Raw genomic sequence first — 16,311 nt, forward strand, 5'->3', positions numbered from 1 at the left:
GAGTATTTATGGTTGAGTGAAGTGGTTCAAGCCTGTAATCCCAGCACTTTGGGAGGCCAAGGTGGCCAGATCACCTGATGTCAGGAGTTTGAGATACAAAAGTTAGCTAGGTTTGGTGGCACACACCTGTAATCTCAGCTACTTGGGAGGCTGAGGCATGAGAATGGCTTCAACCTGGGTAGTGGAGCTTGCAGTAAGCCGAGACTGCACCACTGCACTCCAGCCTGGATGATAGAGTAAGACTCTGTGTCAAATAATAATAATGAAAATAAATTAAAAAATGAAAAAAGAAAATAATAATAATAATGATAATGAGTATTTAAATAAAAACTCCTTGAATGACACAAATTACCACTTCTTAGGCAAAAAGAACCTTGATATTTAGTGGGGTGAAGAGTTCAAACAAATAATAAACTTAATTTATTATTATATATAAGGTAAAGGAGTTTATTACATATAAGATAAGGGAATTACTGTTCAGACAGTGATATGAGCGGCAGAATTTGTGAGACAGAAGGGGTCTTTTTTCACACAATATTTACTTGAAGTTTCACAATAATCAAAGCTTCTAGCCCAATTATTCATGTATACACATCAACAAGACTTCAAGCAACCAAAATGTTAAATGTTTATAAAGCAGCCACAATATAATGTAGGTTTTGGAACCAGTACTTAAAGGGAAGAGTAGATCTTCAGAGTAAAGTTCCACTGAGAAATAGAAAAGTCTGTAAAAAATGTCTTGTCTTATAACGATAAACTGATGCTAACTTCTGTAATAAAGCTAAATAGTCTCTTGATGTGTAGTTGAGCACAGTTCCAACAATCTAAACTACTAGAAAATTTGCTTGTATCTGGTATAGCTGTTACTATATCTAAACAGAAGGGATGAGAAACAAACCTTTAATTTCTACTTGAAATGATCACTTTCATTTTTCGCAAAGAGAAGAGGGTACATAATTAATATTCAAACAGAGTTAATCTGAAGCCTATTATGGATTATTTTAAAACAAGTTCTTAAAAACAAACAAAAAAGCAAGTTCTACTATTTCTAGAAAAAGTCCCAAAATTATTCAGTGACTAGATGGTCTCAAAATGTTAATTAGGAATTTGGCCAAGTGCGGTGGCTCATGCCTGTAATCCCAGCACTTTGGGAGGCCAAGGCGGGTGGATCACCTGAGGTCAGGAGTTCGAGATCAGCCTGGCCAATATGGTGAAACCCCATCTCTACTAACATTACAAAAATTAGCTGAGCATGGTGGTGCATGCCTGTGATCCCAGCTACTCGGGAGGCTGAGGCAGGAGAACTGGTTGAACCGGGACCCAGAAGGTGGAGGTTGCAGTGAGTCAAGATTATGCCACTGAACTCCAACCTGGGCTACAGAGTGAGACTTCCTCTCAAAAACAAAAACAAAAAGGAGAAACAAATGCCCATAGGTCTTTCAGGATGACTGCACATATCACAAAAAATGGCCTTTTTCATCAACTAAAAACTTACACAAAGAAGCAACAATTTCATGCCTTAAAAGTAATTTTCTGTGCCGGGCACTGTGGCTCACACCTGCACACTTGTAATCCCAGCACTTTGGGAGGCTGAGCGGGTGGATCACAGGTCAGGAGTTCCAAAACAGCCTGGCCAACATGATGAAACCCCATCTCTACTAAAAATATAAAACTAGCCAGGCATGGTGGCACATGCCTATAATCCCAGGTACTTGGAAGACTGAGGCAGGAGAATCACTTGAACCCAGGAGATGGAGGTTGCAGTGAGCTGAGACCATGCCATTGCACTCCAGCCTGGGCAACAGAGTGAGACTCCATCTTAAAAAATAATAATTTTTTTATTTTACTTTTAAAGTGCCAAGATTTAGTGGCTACAGATACCTAAATCACTCTTGCAGAGGCAATCGTAAGTACTGACAGGCACTAGATGAGATTAGCTGGGTTTAAAAATGATCTCTCTCCTATTGACTCATTTATTAGTGCCCTGGAAAGAGCAGTCAAATTCGTAACACCCAGTTTCTAAAGAAACATAACCTCACATAAGGTAAAAATAATGAAATGCTACCATATCCAAGGACAAAATTAAGGGGGGGGTGTGTGTGTGTGTGTGTGTGTGTGTGCCTGTGTGTGTAAGGCCAAATCTATCCCTGTTCTCAATCCAAACTTCTTTTTTTTCTTTTTTTTGAGAGGAGTCCTGCTCTGTCACCCAGGCTGGAGTGCAGTGGTACAATCTCGGCTCACTACAACCTCTGCCTCCCAGGTTCAAGCAATTCTCCTGCCTCAGCCTCCTGAGTAGCTGGAAATTTTAAAATTTTTATCATTTGAAGCAAATTGAAAAAAAATTTTTTTTTTGTTTGAGAAGGAGTCTCACTCTGTCACCCAGGTCGGAGTGCAGTGGCACAATCTCAGCTCACTGCAGCCTCCGCCTCCCAGGTTCAAGCAGTTCTCTCTGCCTCTGCCACCTGAGTAGCGGGATTACAGGCACCTGCCAACATGCCCAGCTAATTTTTGCATTTTTAGTAGTGATGGGGTTCACTATCTTGACCAGGCTGGTCTTGAACTCCTGACCTTGTGATCCACCCGCCTCAGACTCCCAAAGTGCTGGGATTACAGGCATGAGCCACCACATCCAGCCTGGAAAATATCTCATGAATCTAAAAAAAAATTGTTTTATCTGAATCTCTCTCCAAATCTTATTTTCCATTAAGTTTTCATTTCTCTCCTAACTCTCTTAGTAAGAACACCAACTGGACTTCCATGAGATATAGATCATTATGAGCTTAGCACCATTCAGTTATGCATATTCAGAACTTTTCAGTCATCTGAATTCTTTCCTGACATTTTTAGTATAGGAAAATAAAAAACAAACTTGAGCTGAAACCATGCCAGCTGGAAGGTACACATTTATTTTACTAGATCTACCTATCTATATACCACTTGAAAACCATACATCAAATTTAAACATTCTCTACCTGCAACAAAGAAAGCCTTGTTGCTTTGATATACTTGGCTAAAGTACTTCTATTTTTCCCCACAGTTAAAGAAATTAAATAATCACTCTTTCATTTACCAGACAATTTTTTTAAAGCTGACAATCACTCAAGTCCATTTAAAGAATTTGTTCTTGCAGCAGTCTAATCTAATTTACAATCAATTGAACTTAAGTACATCTTGGGAACAGTATGTTCAACTGCTACTACTTTGACTTTCTATGGACAAGATAGTTTAAGAAAAATTCATAAATGTAGGCCAGGCCTGGTGGTTCAGGCCTATAATCCCAGCACTTTGGGAGGCCGAGGCAGGTGGATCACGAGGTTAAGAGATCGAGACCATCCTGGTCAACATGGTGAAACCCCATCTGTACTAAAAATACAAAAATTAGCTGGGCATGGTAGTGCGCGCCTGTAGTCCCAGCTACTCAGGAGGCTCAGGCAGGAGAATTGCTTGAACCCAGAAGGCGGAGGTTGCGGTGAGCTGAGATCGTGCCATTGCACTCCAGCCTGGGTAACAAGAGTGAAACTCCGTCTCAAAAAAAAAAAAAAGAAAGAAAATTTCATAAACGTTACGAGGCTTTAAAATGAGACTTGTTTCTTTTCAGTATAACGTAAAGGAGAAAGGAAATCAAAATATAAAAGTTAAAAGATCAAATTTGTAAATTATTTTATATCAAAGAAGTCTCCAAGTAACCAATAAACCATTTTGATAAAGAATGTCAAGGTGAAATCAAAAGTAAAAAAGTGACCAGGTGTGGTGGCTCATGCCTGTAATCCCAGCAAGTTGGGAGGCTTAAAAGGTCAGATCCCTTGAGCCCAGGAACTTAAGACCACCCTGGGCAACACAGTAAGACCACATATCTACAAAAAATACAAATACAAATATTAGCCAGGCATGATGGTGCATGCTTGTAGTATCAGCTGCCTACAAGGCTGAGGTGGGAGGATGGCTTGAGACCAGGAGACAAAGGTTGTGGTAGTTGAGATCAGGCCACTGCACCCCAGCCTGGGTGACAGAGCGAGACTGTCTCAAAAAAAAAAAAAAAAAAGTAAAAAGCAATTTAGCTCCAACACTGATATACTTGTACAAGTTTATGCCAAACTTGGTATCTTTTTAAAAAGCAGCTTATAGCCAGGCACGGTGGCTCATGCCTGTAATCCCAGCACTTTGGGAGGCTGAGGTGGGCAGATCACCTGAGGTCAGGAGTTCGAGACAGCCTGACCAATATGGTGAAACCCTAACTTAAAAAAAAAAACACATGGACACGAATGTTCATTGCAGCACTGTTTACAATAGCAAAGACCTAGAACCAACCCAAATGCCCATCGATGATAGACTGGACTGGGAAAATGTGGCACATATACACCATGGAATATTATGCAGCAATCAAAAACAATGAGTTCGTGTCCTTTGTAGGGACATGGATGAACCTGGAGAACATCATTCTCAGCAAACTGTCACAAGAACAGAAAATGAAATACCGCATGTTCTCACTCATAGGCGGTGATGAACAATGAGAACACATGGACACAGGGAGGGGAGCACTACACACTGGGGTCTATTGGGGGTAATAGGGGAGGGATAGCGGCAGGGGGGAGTTGGGGAGAGAGAGCATGGGGAGAAATACCAGATATGGGTGAAGGGGAGGAAGGCAGCAAAACACACTGCCACGTGTGTACCTATGCAACTATCTTGCATGTTCTTCATATGTACCCCAAAACCTAAAATGCAATTAAAAAAAAAAAAAGCAGCTTATATGGGAATAAGATTTCCAGTCAAAATGGATGACTTTCATACTAAAATTATAAGGTCCAAAATAGTTCTCATTTTATAGACACTAACAGAGATCCACATTCTATACCACGTTTCTTTTTAACATATTCTTCCCCTATACCTAACTCTATTTTCTAGCTTCTAACCTTCATATTGTCTCATAAAGCAAATGTTTTTCTCCCAATTATGAGTATGACTTATCTCAGTTTTAAACTCTAATACAAGAAAAAAAAATCTTTAAGAAAAACACATATAAACTAAGCCCCCTTGATGAGTCTTTCATGTTCAAAGCACTTAATTTTTAAAAATAACTCATCAGCTTCATTATGCATATTATATTCATTTTACACTTATGAAAATGTGATTTGCCTAGTATCATAAATTAATTTTAGAAGTAGAATTTAAACTGTAACATTTGGCTGGGTATGGTGGCTCACACCTGTAATCCCAGCACTTTGGGAGGTGGGCAGATCACCAGAGGTCAGGAGTTCAAGACCAGCCTGGCCAACATGGCAAAACCCTGTCTCTACTAAAAATAACAAAAATCATCTGGACATGGTGTGGCAGGTGCCTATAATCCCAGCTGCTTGGGAGGCTGAGGCAGGGAGAATTGGAGGTGGAGACTGCAATTAGCTGAGGCTGAGGCAGGGAGAATTGGAGGTGGAGACTGCAATTAGCTGAGATTATGCCACTGCACTCCAGCCTGGGCGACAGAGCAAGACTCTGTCTCAAAATAAATAAATAAATAAATTTTAAAATAAAATAAATTGTTACATTTACTTTATTTTATAATACAGTTATGTTATACTATTCAATATTTCCCATAAACATTTGCCCTTTTTTATTTTTCTTTTTTTGAGTCAGGGTCTTGCTCTGTTGCACAGGCTGGAGTGGAGTGGCGAGATCATGGCTCACTACAGCCTCAACCACCTGGACTCAATCCTCCCACCTCAGCCTCCCAAGTAGCTGAGACTACAAGCACACACCACTATGCCTAGCTAATTTTTTGGTTTGTTTGTTTGGTTTTTTTTCGCCATGTTGCCCAGGCTGGTCTCAAACTCCTGGGCTCAGGGATCTGCCCACCTTGGCCTCCCGAAGTGCTGGGATTACAGGCGTGAGCCACCTTACCCAGCTGAATTTACCCATTTCTAAAGTAATAAACAGTGAAGTCTTAACCTGATAATGTCTCTCTCTCACACACATACACACCCCACATACACACATGCAGACAGCAAATTAAAATGGAAAACAGTTCTTACCTTCATCTCCTTCTGGTGCATATGAAGCTGTAATAATGTCAATATCAGCACAATTCATCACAATCTGATTAGTCGCCTGCCTTACCTAAGGGGAAAAGAAAACCAACAATGTCAGAAATAGTCTAGATTAATAATATATACAATTTGACCAGGTGTGTTGGCACACACCTGTAATCCCAGCACTTTGGGAGGCCAAGCTGAGAGGCCTGCTTGAGCCCAGGAGTTTGAGACCAGCCTGTGCAACATGGCAAAACCCCGTCTCTACAAAAAATACAAAAATTAGCCAGGTGTTGTGGTGTGTGCCTACAGTTCCAGCTACTCAGAAGGTTGAAGTGGGAAGACTGCTTGAGCCCAGGAGGTTATAAGCTGTGATTTTGCTATTGCACTCCATCCTGGGCAACTGAGCAAGACTCTGTGTCTCTCAAATAATAATAATAACGATAGTAATTACAGACTTGGAGTAATATCACAGTCAATTTTTTAAAATCCAGAGTTCACTAAAACCTAGACTAAGAATCTATGCATCAATGGTACAAATACATGAAGTTTTTTGTTTTTTTTTTTTTTTTTTGAGATGGAGGCTTACTCTGTCACCAGGCTGGAATGCAGTGACGCAACCTCGGCTCACTACAACCTCCGCCACCTGGGTTCAAGCAATTCTTCCGCCTCAGCCTCCTGAGTAGCTGGGACCATAGGCGCGTGCCACCATACCCAGCTCATTTTTGCATTTTTAGTTTCACCGTGTTGGCCGGGATGGTCTTCATCTCTTGACCTCCTGATCCACGTGCCTTGGCCTCCCAAAGTGCTGGGATTACAGGCGTGAGCCACCGAGCCCGGTGAAGTTTTAATAATCCAAAGCAACTCATATTTTCCAAATTATATTAAAAACAATAAGGAATGTTTAAGTACTTCATATCACTTAACGTCTAACCAATGAGCCAAATAAAAAAACTTTTTCTACTTAAACCTTGATTTTAAACTATTAAAGGGCTGGGCACAGTGGCTTATGCCTGTAATCTCAACACTTTGGGAGGCTGAGGCAGGAGGATTGCTTGAGGTCAAAAATTCAAGACCAGCTTGGACAACATAGTGAGACAAAAAAATTTAAAATTTAGGTGGGTGTGATGGTATATACCAACAGTCCTAACTACTGGAGAGGCTGAGGAAAGAAGATCCCTTAAGCCCAGGAGTTCAAGCAAGGTTACAGTGAGCTATGATTATACCACTGACCTCTGGCCTGAACAACAGAGTGAGACTCTCACAAAAAATCAAAATAGGCTGGGTGCAGTGGCTCACGCCTGTAACCCCAGCATCTTGGGAGGCCAAGGCAGGTGGATCAAGATCAGCCTGGCCAACATGGTGCAACACCATGTCTACTAAAAATTAAAAAAAAAAAAATTAGTCGGCATGGTGGTACATGCCTATAGTCTCAGCTACTCAGGATGCTAAGGTAGGAAAATTGCTTGAATCCAGGAAGTGAGGTTGCAGCGCACCAAGATCACACCACTGCACTGTAGCCTGAGCAACAGAGTGAAACTCCCTCTCAAAAAAAAAAAAAAAAAGAATACAAAAATTAGCCAGGCACGGTGGCATAGGCCTGTAATTCCAGCTACTCAAGGGTGGGGCATGACAATTGCTTGAACCCAGGAGGCAGAGATTGCAGTGAGCTGAAATCACGCCACTGCACTCTAGCCTGGGTGACAGAGTGAGACTCTGTTTCAAAAAATAAATAAATATAAAACTACTTTTAATTTCATAAAAATCTTTTTTTTTTTTAAGATAGAGATGAGGTTTCACCATGTTAGCCAGGCTGGTTTTGAACTCCTGACCTCAGGTGATCCACCCACCTTGGCCTCCCAAAGTGCTGGGATTATAGGCATGAGCCACCATGCCTGGCCATAAAAATCTTAATTAGGAAACATTTCTTGCAACATATTGCAATAATTATATTTTTTAACCCGCACATCAAACTCACCATGAGGCCTTCTGTGGGGATAGAGGAAAAAGGCTGATACTATAAACTATGTCAAAAATTCATAAAATACTCTTAGACCCAAGCATGGTGGCTCACAACTGTAATCCTAGCACTTTTGGAGGCTGAGGTGGGCAGATCACTTGAGGCCAGGAGTTCAAGACCATCCTGGCTAACATAGTGAGACCCCATCTCTACCCAAAATACAAAAATTAGCCATGCATGGTGGTACACGCCTATACTCCCAGCTACTTGGGAGGCTGAGGCACAAGAATCACTTGAATCCAGGAGGCAGAGGTTGCTGTGAATCAAGATAGTGCCACTGCATTCCAGCCCAGGTGACAGAGGATGACTGTCTCAAAAACAAAACAAAATAAAACTTCATAAAACTCTTTAATTTTTTTATCTAGATTAAAATGTAAATCTAAACTTGAATCTAAATATTTTTAATATAAAAATATTTTAATTTTCTTTTCCCAAAGAGACATTTCAGATGTAACAGATGCTAATGACCCACCACCCAAATTAAATCAACTTTTAAGACTTTGTCTTAATTGCCTCATATCAAAAATAATACATAATAAAAGCCATTTCACTTCTTCCTCATTCCCCAGAGATAATCACCATCCTGAAGCTGATATATATCTTTCCCATGTATTAGTAGTTTTGCTACCTATCTAAGGATTTACAATGTTTTTAAATTTTACATAAATGGTATCGAAACGTGTATAACCTTTTGCAAGTTGTTTTCTTCATTTAGCATCATGTTTTTGAAATAAGTTAATGCTAATACAGATCTAATTCATTAATTTTAGCACCTGTAACAGTCATATTTATACCATTCTATGAATTAACTACAGTTATTTATCCATTCCCTTCATGAAAGTAAGGTTGCTTCTGCTCTGTTTAAATAACATTTTGTTGTTCTTGTTTGCTTAAATAAAATAGAACTATAATAAACATCTTCATTGGATATGGTGGCGCAAGCCCGTAGTCCCAACTACTCAGGAGGATCACCTGAGCCCAGAAATTTGAAGCTACAGTGAGCTATGATCATGCCACTGCACTCTAGGCTGGGTGACAGATCAAGACCTTGGCTCTAAATTTAAAAAATACATAAACAAACACACAAGCAGCTTAGTCCATGTTCTTCTGTGCACACATGAGAGAATTTTTCCAGGGAAAGAAAGCTAATAGTGGACTTTCTGGATTGTTGGACATATATCTTTAACTTTACCAAGAACTGCCAAATTATCCTCTAGAGTGGTTTCGATTGACATTCCCATGAACAAACAATAAAGAAATCCCACTTTCAACATCTTCCTAAAAATTTTTAAATGTTTGACAATCTAATGGGTATTAAATGACAGTCTTGGCCAGGCACGGTGGGTGGGTCATGCCTGTAATTCCAGCACTTTGGGGGGGTGAGGCGGGTGGATCACTTGGGGTCAGGAGTTCAACATCAGCCTGACCAACATGGTGAAACCCTATCTCTACTAAAAAAAAAAAATTACAAAATTGGCCAGGCATGGAGGCATGGTGGCGCATGCCTCTAATCCCAGCTACTTGGGAGGCTGAGGCAGAAGAATCACTTGAACCCCAGCAGTGGAGGTTGCAGTGAGCCAAGATCACGCCATTGCACTCCAGCCTGGGTGACAAGAGCAAAACTATCTCAAAATTTAAAAAAAATTTTTTTTTTAAATATTCTATTGGACTGGTTAGAATTTCCCTGATTACTAATAACATTGGTTACTATGCATCTTCATATATATATATACATATATATGCGCCATCATTAAGCTTTTCCACTGTGAATTGCTTGTTTAAAACTCTTCGGCTGGGCGCGGTGGCTCACGCCTGTAATCCCAGCACTTTGGGAGGCCAAGGTGGGTGGATCACGAGGTCAAGAGATTGAGACCATCCTGGTCAACATGGTGAAACCCCATCTCTACTAAAAATACAAAAAATTAGCTGGGCATGGTGGCGCGTGCCTGTAATCCCAGCTACTCGGGAGGCTGAGGCAGGAGAATTACCTGAACCCAGGAGGCAGAGGTTGCGGTGAGCCAAGATCACGCCATTGCACTCCAGCCTGGGCAACAAGAGCCAAACTCCATTTCAAAATAAAATAAAAAAATAAAACCCTTGTGCGTTTTTCAGTTTGGTCATAACCTTGCTTATATGCACTTATTTTGTTTTAAACAAAACTTCAAATTCATTTATAGACATTTGAATGTTCTAAATCTAAAATAACAGAAATACAGATGCTCTAAATCACAAACAAATGCTTCCCCAGGCAGGTAAGTGCAGCAAGCCATGTGAAAGCTATGCACAACACCCTAAAACGAGGAGATGGTAGCCATTTCTTGGAGTCAACAAGTTATTGCTACATTGACTGACAGGTTTAGTGCTGACAGATCTTCCAATTTTTTTTTTAAAAAGCTACAATTTCAGATTTCATATGTAATCTCTCAATTTTTTATTAATAGGGACTAATTAAAGTTTTCAGAAACACTGTATAGAACAAAAAAAATATATGTGCAGGTTAACAATCCTTTTAGACAACTGGACATACCACAAAACTAGGTAAGAACATCAGAGTAATATGGTATCTGTAGGAAAACCTATATATGAGTAACCATTTTATTAATAACGAATACATATTTAAATATGATTAGAGGCTGGGCGCAGTGGCTCACACCTGTAATCCCAGCACTTTGAAAGGCCAAGGAGGGTGGATCACAAAATCAAGAGATCAAAATCATCCTGGCCAAGATGGTGAAACCTGGTCTCTAGAAATGAAAAAAAAAAAAGATTAGCTGGAAACTAAATTACCTGACCTAATTAGAGATACTATGTTACAAGTTCTAAAATGAGCTGTTAAAAATCTCTAACATACAAAGTAAAACTACTCTGGCTCATTTACAAAAAAATTCTTCTCACAAATCTTCATGTTTCAAAACAAAAATGTCAGTTAATGAATGGCTTATCTTTTAAGGGGCAATATTCCTTCACACTGTTTATTTCACCAAAACATACCTAAACAGCACTAAAACCTTTGTGTCCAACTGACCATTGATAGCACCACGGTTGAACAAAAAAAACCAAAGAATTATCTGCCCATTCAGAAGTTGACTTAAAAATTCAGAAACATGCCGGGCGCGGTGGCTCAAGCCTGTAATCCCAGCACTTTGGGAGACTGAGGCGGGTGGATCACGAGGTCAAGAGATCAAGACCATCCTGGTCAACATGGTGAAACCCCATCTCTACTAAAAATACAAAAAGCTGGGCATGGTGGTGGGCACCTGTAATCTGAGCTACTCAGCAGATTGAGGCAGGAGAATGACTTGAACCCGGGAGGCACAGGTTGCGGTGAGCGGAAATCACACCATTGCACTCCAGCCTGGGCAACAAGAGCAAGACTCCGTCTTAAAAAAAAAAATTCAGAAACACAAAGAAAAGATGCACTTACTGGGGTATACTTTAACAAGTAAAACAAATAAAAACCTTTCTGAGTTTGAAGTTTATGCCAGTAAAATAAAAACTGTGGTTTAGTTACTGGTCTTAATCCTCATCTAGGCAACCACAACTTTATCTGTCAACATCTACAATGAATTTCAGAGTAGCTGAGCAGTTAATCCACCAATGTCAAGATACCTGTACAACATTATACATGCCAAATCACACAGCACATTACTACTGCAACCATTTGAGAGAAAGTATGTTTGCATTTTGGAAAAGGCACCATGCACAACATCCAATTACAAGTACCTTCCAACTCCTCCTGTGTTTGAGGGAAACTCACCTATTTATACTAATGAATTTAGCTGTTTCTTGAATTGCTAATAATTTTTTTTCAGGATACTACCGTCTCTGGAAGGGTGAAAGGGAGGAACCAAAGGAACAAAGGTACTCATCTTAAAAATAGAACTCCAACGCCAGACGTGGTAGCTCACGCCTGTAATCCCAGCACTTTGGGAGGCCAAGGTGAGTGGATCACCTGAGGCCAGGAGTTCAAAAGCAGCCTAGCCATTGTGGTGAAACCCCACCTTAAAAAACAAAAAACAGAACTCCAAGCCGGGCACGGTGGCTCACACCTGGAATCCCAGCACTTTGGGAGTGAGGTTAGGAAATTGAGACCATCCTGGCCAACATGGTAAAACCCTGTCTCTACTAAAAATACAAAAATTAGCCAGGCGTGGTGGTGTATGCCATGCTACTTGGGAGGCTGAGGCAGGAGAATCGTTTGAACTAGGGAGTGGGAGGTTGCAGTGAGCCAAGATCGCACCACTACACTCCAGCCTAGCTACAGAGGGAGACTCCGTCTCAAAAAAAAAAAAAAAAAAGAACTCCAGGCCGGGTGCAGTGGCTCCCGCCTATAATCCTAGCACTCTGAGAGGCCGAGGCGGGTGGCTCACAAGGTCAGGAGTTCAAGACCAGCCTGGCCAACATGGTGAAACCCCATCTCTGCTAAAAAAAAAAAATACAGAAAAATTACCAGGGCGTAGTGATGCACAGCTGTAGTCCCAGCTACCCAGGAGGCTGAGGCAGAGGAATCACCTGAAACCAGGAGGCGGAGGTTGAGTAAGCTGAGATGATGCCACTGCACTCTAGCCTGGTGTCTCAAAACAATAAAAAATTATAATAAATAAAATAGAACATTCAAATTTTAAAAATTGTTCACTATATTGCTCATATTAGAGATGTACTGATTTAAAAAGTTGACCAACAAGGCTGGGCACGGTGGCTCACGCCTGTAATACAAGCACTTTGGAGGCCAAGGCGGGCGGATCACCTGAGGTCAGGAGTTCAAGACCAGCCTGACCAACATGGTGAAACCCTGTCTTTCAAAATAAAATAAAATAAAAAATTAAAAAATAGAAGAAAAAGTTGACCAACAAGCCAGGCATGGTGGCTCACGCCTGTAATCCCTGCACTTTGGGAGGCCAAGGTGGGCCGATCACAAGGTCAGGAGACTGAGACCATCCTGTCTAACATGGTGAAACCCCGTCTCTACTAAAAATACAAAAAGATTAGCTGGGCATGGTGGTGGGCTCCTGTAGTCCCAGCTACTCAGGAGGCTGAAGCAGGAGAATCATTTGGACCCAGGAGGCAGAGGTTGCAGTGAGCCGAGATCACACCACTGCACTCCAACCTGAGCTCTGTGACAGAGTGAGACTTCATGTCAAAAAAAAAAAAAAAAAGTTGACCAACAATGGGATAATCTATGAAAGTGTATGTTTTAGCACTTAGTGCCTCATATGTAATCATCACTTAATAGATGTTAAGACATACACATACACACATAGATTAAATTAAATCTCATCATCTAACAGCATTCACCTAAGTTTATAAAGTTTCTGATCAGAATGATATGAAGTTTAAGAACTGTGTATTATATTATACGGCACTCTGGATATCAGCATATGTGTACTACCCCAAGAAGGTAATTTAAAATACCTGCCTGGACATAAGGGTATGTGCTGACTACAACACAGTATAACACTATTCTTTTTGATGCTGCTCTTCCCAAGAGTAGAGCTGACCTGATGATATAGTACCTGATTCCCCACTATTGACTCCTTCATGTTAGTAAAATTAGCTGTGCATTCCACTATTGAAAAAACAGGTAATAATTCAAAGAAATTTCAGCCTTAAAATCTTCAGTTTCCAGGTTTAAAACAGAAGTGAAACAAGATTGGCATATAAAAATGTACTGATAACAAGCTCATTTTCAATTTTTCTACTTGATTTTTTTTTTTTTTTTAAGATGGAGTTTCGCTCTTGTTACCCAGGCTGGAGTGCAATGGCGCGATCTTGACTCACTGCAACCTCTGCCTCCTGGGTTCAGGCAATTCTCCTGCCTCAGCCTCCTGAGCAGCTGGGACCACAGGCATGCGCCACCATGCCCAGCTAACTTTCTGCATTTTCAGTAGAGACAAGGTTCCACCACGTTGACCAGGATGGTCTCGATCTCCTGACCTCGCGATCCACCCGCCTCAGTCTCCCAAAGTGCTGGGACCACAGGCGTGAGCCACCATGCCCGGCCCATTTATTTGATATTATTCAAGGACAGAATGTTAGCATATTCTTGCTTTGTTTCAAACCCAGAGTTAATTCTTCTTGGCTTCCTAGACTCCACTCCAACGGAACCAAATACTAAGTAAGGGCTGTACCAAAGAGGCAGCTTGACCCCTGGTAACAACTTTACAATTTAAGTGTCCTGTGAGCTAGGGAGGCAGATATCTGAGATAACTTTTTCCTGAATGAGTCTTTACTACAGTCACTCAGGATCATGAGAAACATATCTATTTGTTTTTTGAGGCGGAGTCTTTGCTTTTGTCACCCAGGCTGGAGTGGCACGATATCAGCTCACTGCAACCTATGCCTCCCAGGTTCAAGTGATTCTCCTACCTCAACCTCCCGAGTAGCTAGGATTAGAGGCATGAACCACCATACCTGGCTAATTTTTATATTTTTAGTAGAGACGGGGTTCACAATGTTGGTCAGGCTGGTCTCAAACTCCTGATCTCATAATCCGCTTGCCTCAGCCTCCCAAAGTGCTGGGATTATAGGCATGAGCCACCACGCCCAGCATATTTTACATTTACTACAGTAAGACTCAAGAGGGTTTTTTTCTGATTGCCAATGTCCTGAGGTTTTAGTAAAAAATAATCTCCACTGTGACAATTCCAAACATCAATAGTCTGAAGCCTGAGTCACTTTGCCTAATAAAACTGATTTCATCATTAAATAGCAAGAATTGGCTGGGTGAGGTGGCTCACACCTGTAATCCAAGCACTTTGCAGGCCAAGGCGAGCAGATCATCTGAGGTCGGGAGTTCAAGACCAGCCTGACCAACATGGTGAGACCCCGTCTTTAAAAAAAAATATAGCAATAATTGGCTGGGCACAGTGGCTCTTGCCTGTAATCCCAGCACTTTGAGAGGCTGACCCTGGTGGATTACAAGATCAAGACCATCCTGGCCAACATGGTGAAAACAAGTCTTTACTAAAAATACAAAATTGGCTGGGCGCGGTGGCTCAAGCCTGTAATCCCAGCACTTTGGGAGGCCAAGGCGGGTGGATCACGAAGTCAAGAGATCAAGACCATCCTGGTCAAAATGGTGAAACCCTGTCTCTAATAAAAATACAAAAAATTAGCTGGGCATGGTGGCACGTGCCTGTAATCCCAGCTACTCAGGAGGCTGAGGCAGGAGAATTGCCTGAACCCAGGAGACGGAGGTTGCGGCGAGCCAAGATTGCGCCACTGCACTCCAGCCTGGGTAACAAGCACAAAACTCTGTCTCAAAAAAAAAAAAAAAAATACAAAATTAGCCAGGCGTGGTGGTGCATCCCTGTAATCCCAGCTATTTGGGAGACTGAAGCAGGAGAATCACTTGAACCTGGGAGGCAGAGGGTGCGGTGAGCTAAGATAGCGCCACTGAACTCCAGCCTGACAACAGAGAGAAATGCTGTCTCAAAAAAAAAAAAAATAATAGTAGGCCTGGCGCAGTGCTCACACCTGTAATCCCAACACTTTGGGAGGCCAAGGAGGGTGGATCACCTGAGGTCAGGAGTTCGAGACCAGACTGACCAACATGGGAGAAACCCTGTCTCTACTAAAAATACAAAAACATTAGCCAGGCCTGGTGGCACATGCCTGTAATCCCAGCTACTTGGGAGGCTGAGGCAAGAGAATCGCTTGAACCTGGGAGGCGGAGCTGAAATCGTGCCATTGCACTCCAGCCTGGGCAACATGAGCAAAACTCTGTCTCACAAAAAAAAAGAAAAAAAGAAGACAGTAAAAAGTAAATAATTAGTAAACTCAAGTTGAGCTAAGTTTTCTAACAAGAGACATTGAAAAAAGCCACTTGCAGAAGGTCAAAAATAAGTACCATCAATGTAAAAACACAAAATGCACAGAATATTGGTATGTGATGTTTGTGGCTACTAATATGCAATAAAAGTTTTAAACTACATAGGAATAATAAGCACCTACCTTAACACAGAAGCTACTTCTAGGGGTAGGGGTGGAAAGAGGTAGATATGGGCTTTAGTGGTATCTGTGACATCTTATTTCCTCCAAAAACAGCATGCACAGTCTGATGCTAATGGGGCAAAACCTTACTATCTGTTTAATCTCATAGTGTGACTTTCTCATATTTCTAAAATATTTCCAATTTTAGAGAGATTACAAGTGACAAAATAAACCAATAACCACATACTTGTTGGTGTTCAAAACAAAATCTCTAAAATCTACAGAATTAATCTCAGTTAACAACAAAAGCTATTAGAAGGCTCAGTTTTTTCCCAC

General features: G+C 41.2%; 1 protein-coding gene across 6 annotated transcripts in view; it reads right to left on the minus strand.

Moving 5' to 3' along the window:
• NPEPPS (aminopeptidase puromycin sensitive) overlaps positions 1-16,311 on the minus strand; it is a 106,286-nt gene that overhangs the window by 78,943 nt on the left and 11,032 nt on the right. For all 6 annotated transcript variants that reach the window (XM_078374269.1, XM_035301381.3, XM_035301378.3 and 3 more), the window contains one exon: positions 6,027-6,111. In XM_078374269.1, the coding sequence (XP_078230395.1) occupies positions 6,027-6,084 (58 nt within the window). In that variant the 5' untranslated portion in view covers positions 6,085-6,111. The remainder of the gene's footprint in view (positions 1-6,026; positions 6,112-16,311) is intronic.

The sequence above is a fragment of the Callithrix jacchus genome, chromosome 5 (genome assembly GCF_049354715.1).
Source record: "Callithrix jacchus isolate 240 chromosome 5, calJac240_pri, whole genome shotgun sequence".
In the NCBI taxonomy this organism is placed as follows: Eukaryota; Metazoa; Chordata; class Mammalia; order Primates; family Cebidae; genus Callithrix; species Callithrix jacchus.